General features: G+C 41.8%; 1 protein-coding gene across 1 annotated transcript in view; it reads left to right on the plus strand.

Annotated features, from left to right (window-relative positions):
* MCPH1 (microcephalin 1) overlaps positions 1–2,949 on the plus strand; it is a 115,995-nt gene extending 113,046 nt beyond the window's left edge. The window contains exons 13-14 of the mRNA XM_065730798.1: positions 1,622–1,859; positions 2,763–2,949. Of these exons, the coding sequence (XP_065586870.1) occupies positions 1,622–1,859; positions 2,763–2,818 (294 nt within the window). The 3' untranslated portion in view covers positions 2,819–2,949. The remainder of the gene's footprint in view (positions 1–1,621; positions 1,860–2,762) is intronic.
* Positions 2,950–10,744: the final 7,795 nt, after the last annotated feature.

Here is a 10,744-nt window from a genome sequence, read left to right on the forward strand (position 1 = left end):
AGATACACACACAGCGTCCTTACTGCTAAGCAAGATGCTCACGCTGATCATCTGGATGAAAAAAAGCTAGATTTTTCATTTACTTTAGTATAGTATGAGAACTTCGTATTGATTACCACGGGTTGTGCAGTCATTCGGTGCGCTGCTTTTCTTTTATGTTCAGTGTAGCTAAAGGCAGTCGTTCAAAGGCTGAACCACTGCGCCATCTGAGATAAAAAGTAAGAACATTTAATCCATATAGACAGAGGTTTTCACTGGATGGCGTTAGTGGCTGTACTGCATTCATAGAGGACTTTCTGTTTTGCTGTTGTGGAGACAAAAGTATTTACATGAAACTTGATTTGCTCTGAGTTCTGTTACGCTTGTGTTACTTCATTTATCTGAGAGAAAATACAGTTAATCACAGAATCACAGAATTGTAGGGACTGGAAAGGACCTCTAGAGGTCATGTAGTCCAGCCCCCTGCCACAGCAGCTCCCTAGCCCAGGTTGCACAGGTGGGTGTCCAGGTGGGTCTTGAACGTCTCCAGAGAAGGAGACTCCACCACCTCTCTGTGCAGCTGTGCCAGTGCTCTGTCACTGCACTGTGAAGAAGTTCCCACACACATTTGTGCAGAACTTCCTATGCTTCAGTTTGTGGCCATTTCCCCTTGTCCTATCACCACACACTGCTGAGAAGAATCCAGCCTCATTCCTTTGCTTCCCACATCTTAGACATGGATCAGACCCCCTCTGGGTCTTCTTTTGTCAAGGCTGAACAGACCCAGGTCTCTCAGCCTTTCCTCATAAGGGAGGTGCTCCAGGCACTTTATCATCTTTGTAGCCCTTCACTAAACTCTTTCCAGGAGATCCCTGTCTTTTTTTGTACCAGGAAGCCCAGAACTGGACACAGTACTCGAGTTGAGGTCTCACCATGGCAAAGTAGAGGGGGAGGATCACCTCCCTTGACCTGCTGGCCACGCTCTTTTTAATGCACCCCGGGATGCCCTTGGCCTTCTTGGCCACCAGGGCACACTGCTGGCTCACGGCCAACCCATCATCCACCAGGACACCCAGGTCCCTCTGCTCAGAGCTCCTCTCCAGCAGCTCATCCCCCAGCCTGTACTGGTGCATGCAGGAACGTAGTAAGAGAAACGAGATCGTGAAGTAGTTTCATCTCTGAATTAGATAAGTCAGTAAAGCAACACTGTGTTATGAAGGCTTCCGTGGTTTGTATTTGTGCTGGAAGACTATAATTATTCAGAATATCCTTTAATGTGTCTGTGTGGTGACCAGCATTATATATGTAAGAATGTGGGGTTCTGGTGAAATGTAATCTTGACAGGTCCTGTAAGAAGTCTTACAGGTGGTCATCTGAGCTATAACTCAGCAGTCTCAGCTCTGGTTTTGGAGTTAGATCAATCAAGTGTGCCGTATACGGTCATTTTAGCTCTTGAATCACAACAACTAAAAGAATAAAATACGGCAAATGCATTGCACCGTTGACACAAGAGTATCTGATACAGCAGAAAAGTTCATATTCATATACTCTAATTCTTATTTGTTGAATTAAAGACAATGATCCTTTTTATTCGGATTGGAAACATAATGCAATTTTAATGAATTTGTTTCCTCAAATACAGATCTGCAGACTTCAGCGCCACCTATCAACAGAACACTACCGGCTGGATCTGTTCACCAACCAGCCTGCCATGTTTGTATCCCCCACCAGTCAGCCACCCTGCAAAAAGCTCACAGAACTCATAGAGCTGTCAGGAGGAAAAATATGTAAAGCCCTCCGTCAGGCAAAAATCTGCATAGGAAAATACCCAGGAAAGAAGTACCAGGAAATAAAATGTTTATCAGAAAAATGGATATTAGGTAAGACACAGGACTTCAATGAATATAAAGTATTATGGTATATGTACTCAAAAATTGTCTGCCTCCTTTTCTCCAGAATGAAAAGTCCCAGCTCCCTCAGCTGCTCCTCATAGGGCCTGTGCTTCAGATCCTTCACATCTCTGTTGCCTTTCTCTGGACACGCTCCAGAGCCTCAAAGTCATTCTTGCAGTGAGAGGCCCAAAACCATATTCCAGAGAGCTGTGTGGAGTGAGTGGGCCAAGCTCAGCCCATCAGCGGTGCTGTGTATCCAGCTGCAGGGAGTCTTGCACATAGACAAGCGACCGAATTCTTTGTGCCTTCTCCAAATTCATCTCATTTCTTTTGCATTCTGATAGTGCCTTGTCTAATTGCTATATTCTGCTCATGAGGCGTGGTTATGGCAGCTCCAGCTAATGGATCTGACACGATGAATTAGCAGAACTTGTAAAAACTAAGTGTTTCTGTGTGCTACCTCAACAGGTACAGGGCTTTGAAGCTTAGCCCCTTTCTCAGCAACATAATCATAGAATAATAATAACAGTGACAGCCTGGCCCTACAAATTCCCATCTTAATCAGATAAATCAAATCAAATCTGAAGTTCTGTCTTGTCTGTGACACTTCAGTGGTACAATCCAATTGCTCTGTGGTTACATGCTGCTGGTACTAACTGCCAATAAATTCGCTCCATGCTGACCACAACAGGATGCCTACAGGTAAATAACGCAGCACCTTTGTTAAATTTAAGTAAATTGTGTTTGCAGTATTATCTTCTGTCTGCATTTAGTTTTAGGGTCTTTCTCTGTCTGTTTTAGATCAGAAATTGCTCTGAAGTACATTATTGCTTTATAATCTGTTTCTTGTGCACTTGATCTCAAACAATCCTGCCTTTTTATTTCTTCTAGATTCAATCACTCAGCATACAATATGTCCTATGGAAAACTACATTTTTCAGCTGTGAGCTAACTCAAGAGCTTCCATATGGCTGTGAGGAAACAAGCCTGCCTTGGCCTCAGCAACGAACTAAGCTGTGAATAAAATGTCTAAGAGAATGCAAATTACATACTTATAAATATAGTTACATGTTTTAAAAATGTTTATTACTTGTGCAAATGATTATTTTAGTTTCCTTTTAATAAAGTTCTTCAATAAAAGTCATCATGCTTCCACGTATTCGTCAAAAATCCTTTGGACCTAAAAGAGGAGCGAGTCATTACTCACTGGGAGGAAGTGGAAAGATACTTTCTAATCCCAAAGTGGATTTGATCCTGTTATGGTGCAGGTAACTGCTGTGTGTGCAGTGGGTGTGCGTGCCAGAGCTTGCTTTGGTGCAGCAGGAGCTGTGCTGCCAGGGCATGGATTCTGTGGGGTCCCACAGGTTCCTACAGATTGTGTATCACACTTAACTCACACCTCCCATTGTAAACTTCTCTTATGCTTTCAAAAAAGAACTGAAATTCATTAAGTATGCTCAGATGCCTTTAAATGCCTTACAACTAGACTGAAACCACGAACAGCTACTGATCCTGAGTCAAATGCATTAAGGCAGCACATCGTGCATATGCTAAAATCTGTTGAAAGGTCAGACGTGCCACTAAATCCTTTGGGTATGTTTGAAAAATGTACGTAAGTGTCCTGAAAGTTAAAATTCTCTTCAATCTGAATTTTTGTCTTCAGTAGGTGTAAAGATATGGATATAAATTGTGTTGTGATATGTGTTTAGCTATAAAAGCACAACTTGCTTTAAATATTTGCAGGATCCATTGAAATAATACAGTGTCACTGCAGAGAATAATGTGTTATCCAGTGACTTAATGGCAGCTCACAACTCACACCTTCCAAACTCCACGCTCCCCGGAGTACTGCCAAACAATGCAAAACCTGGACTGAAAATAATATTTCAAATGTACATTACGGAACAACCAAAGTACAATGATGTCTAAGCAATACAGAGTTTTGTTTTACATATGGAATAGGGAATATAATTCATTTGGGTCTTGTACTTGCTTGATTTTCTGACACGCACGTTTTTAACGGTGTCTTCCCTTGGCAAAATACGGTCATCAGGTCCCTTTGCAAATCGGACTGCTTAAAACTGAAACCATTTACCTAATGGCTGCAGAGCACTGGCGACACGGCATCACTCTTCACCCTTGACCTTATGAGCCCCTTTATTAAGAAACCAGTTGCCAAGGCCTACAGACCAGAATAGAAATACTTAAATAAGTTGTGACATGTGAACATACGGTTCCCAGTGAGCAACAGAACCATTTGTTTGAATTATATTGCTTAACTTTGAGTATGACGACCTCCTAGTTTATTTTGCAGTCATTTCCTAAGTGTACTACACACAGAAATCTGTCACTATTAATTTATACAATGTAACATTCCAAATCAGTTTTCTCATAAATCTTCCTAAGATGAATCTCAACTATTTAAGCTGTAAATTCTTGGATCAACTTGTTGATCTTTATTAGTCACACGTGTAACGGACACGACTGTGAACAGTCTAATATACTTCTTGCTTTAGCTAAAATGTTTCAATCTGTCAATTGAGATCATTTCCACTGAAATTACATGATTTGATTGATATCCCTGTGTCTGTTGACCGCTCTCGCAATGTCTGCATGCTGCGGTGCCGAATGGTACCAGCAGGCCTCAGGAGCACGCTGCTTTTCCAGTTCTTTATTTCCTTTTTGTTTTCTGCCAGGCTTTGCTGTGGGGGAGAGGTTTTCTCAACCTCATCCTTTTTTGCCCTGCGTGTGTTTGCCGTTCATGTGTGAGAATGGCGTGGCTCCTCAGGGCTCCTGCACCGTGCCCATTCAACAGGATCACATCACCACGATGAACGCATTTTCTTAGTTAGCTCATTTTGATTAGGAATCGGTTCAAACCAAAAATAAACAGAAAAGCCAAAAGTCAGTATTATTCTTTCCTGAGATTTCCATTGGCCGAGTTGATTTCTAAAAGCAGTTTAATTCTCAGCGCAGATCCCATCTGAACACATTCCACTTGTGTTGGTGGTAGAGGTGATATCATCAAACCACCACAATCCCTTCCCTCCTTCCTTTTCTGTAGACAAGATCACGCTTTACCACGCAGCACCTAGCTTACTGGGGACCCACACAGGCAGGCACAGCAATACTGAGGACAAATACAGGCAAGATATTGGAGAGCATTGTGTCAATATAGCAGTGGTAGCAAAAATGCAATCTTCAAGCGGTATATCCTTAAAACAAACTAGGACATGAAACATTTTCTGCACTGTTACTGTGATGGCTAATCATGTAAAACTGGCTAAGAAGGTATTTGAAAGCAAGACTGCTGGAAACTTCTAGGTGAGTACAATATGCATCTCTTTTTCTCCTTTCTCTGTTATTGCCATCAGTTAGAGATTGCAACTGTACTTGGGATGCATACATCCAGTGAGTAAAAGCTATACACTCTCAACAATACCAGCATATGAACCAGATGGTGCTGGTTATTAAAATACAGGTTACTGAGCTGCTCTTATGTTTCTGGAAAATTTCCTGACTCCTCCTCTGTGGGCAACATTTCAGAGGTTGTTACTTTTTCAGGAAAAATGACTTGCAAAAATGATTGCATCACTTGAATTTCGGTTTATAGTTGCTCAGTAAGGAGCTTCTGTTCCTTTAATTGATTCGCATCGAAGAGAGTTTAGGTACAAATGCATTGTGTGGCAAAGTGTTAGCAGCACATTTAGTGCCAGGAAGATGCTAGCATATGTACTTCTTTCAATTTTTTTGACTTTTTTTTTTTACTTTTTATTTTAACTGGTTTTAAATTTGTTGTTGTTGTTGTTGTTGTTGTTGTTATTATTATTATTGTATTGGTCTAGCTTCTATTCATCTTAGGAACAGTAGAGTGCCTGAAACTCTGTTTCAGTCATTTGCGGAGCATAAGACAAATGTATCCAAGGAACAATGTCTAGAAAGCTGATAAAACTTTTTTTTTCCTCAAGAGCAACTCACAGCCCCAGAAAAAAAAAAAAAAAAAAAAAAGGAATAATCACTCTGACTGGAAACTGGAAAGCAGGAACACTCTGTGTCTGTGCCAGCGGCCTGATTTCTTTACTGACAGATCTAATAACAGAAAGCCAAATGACCGTAGTTCTATCGCATTAGGCAGATTCTTATTACTCATCTCCTTTTATTGCTGTTTTTCAGAACCAGCTCTCTGCACGACACAAACACATGGTGGGCTCTGGAAAAGCATCGCCCTCACTGCAGCGTGGAGCAGCAGCTCACAGCACGATGGTTTCAAACTGCCAGTGGTATACAGGTAACAGATGCTGCCAGGGTTCTCAGCACAGGTGCCTGCTTTTGTTGGGTGCTGGCAAAGCGCCCTTTCTCCTCTGCTAATAGAGGTGCAGAACAACCCTCCAGGCACCACAGGGCAGCTCAGCCCCCTGCACAGAGCTGAGGTGTTGCTGGGTAGCAGCCAGATGTAAGGCAGGACTGCACCTTTCCCTCAGAGGGGCTTTCAGGGGCTGGGGACAGAGCCCTCCCAGTGGGTCATGAGAGCTGAACCTTCCACATGACTTCTTCCATCCCAGCTCATGTTGTTTGCCTTGTAGCTTGTGTTCTGGAAAGCACCTGAGCTACCACCACAGACAGTGTTGTCCCTCGGAGGTCATTTCCCCAGGAGATTTACTGATGCCCTGAGCACTTTCCATGTTGTTCTCAAATCTCTACAAATTCTGCAGTTAAGTATGAGGTGGTGAAGGTGTTGGTACTGCTGCTCCAGACAGATTTGGAGTTCGTTTCTTTCTTCTTTGTTCGAGATCGAATGGAACTACACAGCTATGGCTTATAAGAGACAAAAACGAGATCTTTGGGGAGGTGTGTGTAGAGGGAGCTGTGACATGATCTTTTAAAATCAGCCCAAGCAACTGGAGCTGAAACTTGGAAACTCGTCAGTAAGGAGACACTTTCTGTCATACATGGCTATCTTTTAGGACTGTGTTTTCTCAAAACCTCGGATAATTAAAGAAATATCCTTTCAAAGTTGCAGGAGATAGTTTTTAGAACCGTTACAAGGACAACCTCATGTAAATTACAGTGCAAGACATTTAAACACAGAACTCAAAAGAATGCAGCATGGAGCACAGTGTGAATAAAGATGAAATAGCCTTGTCAGAATGGAAAAACAGAGCTCACCACTAGGCAGAGCTCTCATAGAGACTGGACATCATCTTTTCCACTTTCATATTGTCCCAAATGAACTATTTCCTATACATTGCCTGTAGATTCCATAGTGTTGCGTCAATCAAGTTCACAAAGCAGAGTGTGTCTGACTCGATGCTCCTCTCTAAAGCAGAAATGTTTTCCTCAGTCAGGCACCTGTGTTTTAATGGAAACTTACAGTTTTATCCTTTCCTCTCTGCTAAAACTGCCAGCCAGGCCTAGAATTACCATTTTCATCTAACTGCTGTTATCCTTCCCCTAGTCAACACTCACAGTATCAGTTCTCAGCAACCAAACTCCCATTCCCAGTATAATTTGTGCTGCTCTCTGTTCTCTGCTATCTTCCCTATTTTAGTCTCTGCTTGTTTCATTCTTCTAGTTCATAAAAACAAAAAACCTGTCTGTCTTTTCCAAGCTCCATCACTTCAGTCCCACACTTCCCACCACCTCTGACGTCTATTTTTTGATTCCCATTTTTGTGTCACTAAGATTTACCAATCTTGAGCACTGAATCTTCTGTGTGTCTTAATAACAACTTTCATACTTCTGTTTTCAGACCTTCCTTTTACATGTTGCTGTAGAAATACATTCTGCAGCCCTTCATCCTCTCCATGTCTTGCTTCAAGGAACATCATTTCTTTACTTCTATGGCTGGGCAGGTAGAAAGCTATACCCTGAGGTATATTGCCTAATACAACACCTTTGCCTACTTTCAATGAAGAGCAAATACTGAAACGCCATCTCAGAAAGGCTGTGTGGACACAGACCATGTGTAATATATAATGTGCTTAAACCTTGGATGAATTTTCAGGTTTTTTAGACTTAGGTGAGGCTGGTTTTTTTCCTAGATATTTTTTAAGTTGTTGACATGGTTACAGGTGTGGGGATAGGTAAAGGAAAAAGCATAGTCTAGATTTCCTGCTCTGGAGGGAAGCATGCCAGCTCACCTGCTCCAGAACCAGAACTCAGAAAGGGAGAAGTTAAGCAGTCCTTGGGATCCAGAGAAGAGCCGAAGGCCAAGGTGAACTGTATCTATTCAGTATATAGTTCCTCCATCAATATGTCTAACCAAACCATTATCCAATATTCTACGCTGTACTGTTTAAATGTTAAGCTGAGATAACACTGTGTTTTCAAAGAGTAAAGGCTTTAGTTTAAGAAATGCATAAATATGGACCCACTCTGATTACAGCCAAACAGGCCAATTCAAGTGAAAACCAAGACACTTGGAAAACATATTAAAAGCTTGCAGATACTTGACCCCTGCAAAGAGCCAGACTGACCACTCTGCCACTTCCAATGTGCACTTAAAGAAATCTGGTGCTCCTCCTCCCCCCCGATGACTGAATATTTCCGAATAACTTGAAATTCACACCCACTTGAAATGCTGACTTGGGAATACACTTTTTTGGATGCATGCTTCATCATATTTCAGCCTGTACACAAAGATAAGCATTTGAGAAGTTTGGAGGCAGAGCATTTCCTCCTACAGAAGAGAATTTATATTTTCCCTGACATTGCCCAGGCAACACAGGCTTGAATCAAAAATTGACGCTAAAAGCAGCGTTCTCTAGTCTGGGAATCAACTCTGTTATTTTATTCCCAGCTACATTCAGTATCCTACTTGATGAAGAGAAGAATGTCCTTTATAACAGCAGGGATGTTGAACATATTTGGATGACCCAAATAAAAGTTATTAGAGGGCACAAAGATACAAGTAAAAGAATCTGGAGTTTCAGAATGATCCAAATTCAGATTCACTTTTCCCCTACGTTATTTGGCCTTTTCTCCTTCAAAGCATTCTCTTCCCCCTTCCCCTCTCCCTGTCCCTATATTTGTGGTGGTTTTTTTTTAATATTCTGATATTAGTAGTGTCATTTCGTCTACTATATAAAAAAAAAAAGTTGTATGAGAGACTGAAACTCCCAGACTCTAAACAGTACTCTCCTAAATATAACCAGAACCACTGAGCTATAGAATCAGATTTCCTCTTTTATCATCCCACTTGAAAACTTTTGTGTACCTGCAATAGCAGTGATGAGCCACAGACAAACTTGGAAGATAGAAATCTCATGAGAGACATGAGCTTGAATCTGCCCAGGCTAACAAGGGCTTTGGACCCAAGTCTCCAGTTCTTTATACATCTTTATGAAGGTTATTCATACCTGACATGCAATTGAGAGCATCTAAGTTAGAAGCCTAGATGAGCATGAAGTCAGCAGAAGCTGGAAGATTCCTCATAAAGATTGTCTGAATATCCAACCAGCCTTCTCCAAGGGATTATATCTTGATGTTTTTCAGGTTACATTGTTAATGAAGAGTGGTATGTTTCTCTGAAAGCTTCCTTTTATGCCAAGGTTAGATATTTAAAGTACAAGTAATCAAAAAGTTGTCTGCACATTGAATTTAAGATAGGTTCCTTACTTCCTGCTAGAATAGCAGCATCTTCTTTTGCATTTCCAAGCATGCATGCATGCATGTAGTTTTATCTATCAAAAAGGATGCAGTACATTTTGAAAAGTCTCTGAAAGGGGCAGCAAAGTTAAACCTACAAAGTGATCCCTGTATGAGAAATGATTGCATAGACAGGAATTTTCCTAGCTGCAAAAAAGAAGGCTGAGAGTGAGATGTTGTTCTTCACTCAGCATATAGTTGGTCTATGGAACTTAATGCTAAAACTGGATTTAAAAGGAACAGGACACATTCAAATTGAAACAACCTGTCTCAGGAAGTTCCTGAGATAAGAATTGTAGGAGGCAAAACAACTTTGCTGAATGGCATGGTGGAGCTCTCAGACCTGACGGGAATGATCTCAGGTGCATGCTGGTCTTTTTGTATAAGATAGGCCAGGTAGCAGTTACATGAGATATCACACACCTTGCAAGCTAGTTGAGAGTAATGAGTATGATCACCTACAATGGTCTGCAACACTACAGAGATACAACATCCTTTTTGATAACAAAGCACTGCATCTGGTCAGGACAGCAGACAAAATGTATGCTGCATGGGTGGCTACAGCACAGTTTGAGGAATCCTATGACAGCTGTCTGCTATGTCTTCCTTGGTAACTGTCACCCTGAGATAGCGTAGGATGAATCTTACAAACAGTGCATTGCCTAACCATCATCTCACTAATTCTGCAGGTGGAAGTCAGATCCAAACGCTCTTGGCAATCTTACATTTGTAGTTCCATCATTTCTGCATGAAATAAGATGTGCCTTCCCGTACCTGGAACTCCTCCTACACTGTTGAGAAATTATGTCTTCCCATATGGGCCACACTCTTCAGAGCAGAAATGATGAAATGTGTATATAACCTCCAGAAGGCAGTCAGCTCTGCCTACAGCTTTTTGCACAGATGCCATCAGCTGTTCTCTGTGGCATACAGTGCCTAGCAGAGCTTTCTTACTTAATGAGGACTTTCAGAACAGTTGCAAACCATCTGTAGTCAGAAACAGCTCACACTGCTGCTGTAGCTACAGCTGTCCTGGGGAGAGCTGAACACGGCACACTGCTCTCACTGTGTAGAGCTGCCAGCTGCAGAGCAGCAGTGTGCTGGGTACAGTGCAGCCCTGCAGTACAGCTAACAAGTATCAGGCTGTGAAATCACTACAGGGGGCTTTTTCAATTTGTTGCTGTTCACTGGAAATGTGTTCCTCACAGCTCAGTTTCTGCTGCTAC

This window comes from Cyrtonyx montezumae, unplaced genomic scaffold (assembly GCF_038088225.1).
Source record: "Cyrtonyx montezumae isolate F1298 unplaced genomic scaffold, pur_monq_1.0 scaffold_13, whole genome shotgun sequence".
Lineage (NCBI taxonomy): Eukaryota > Metazoa > Chordata > Aves > Galliformes > Odontophoridae > Cyrtonyx > Cyrtonyx montezumae.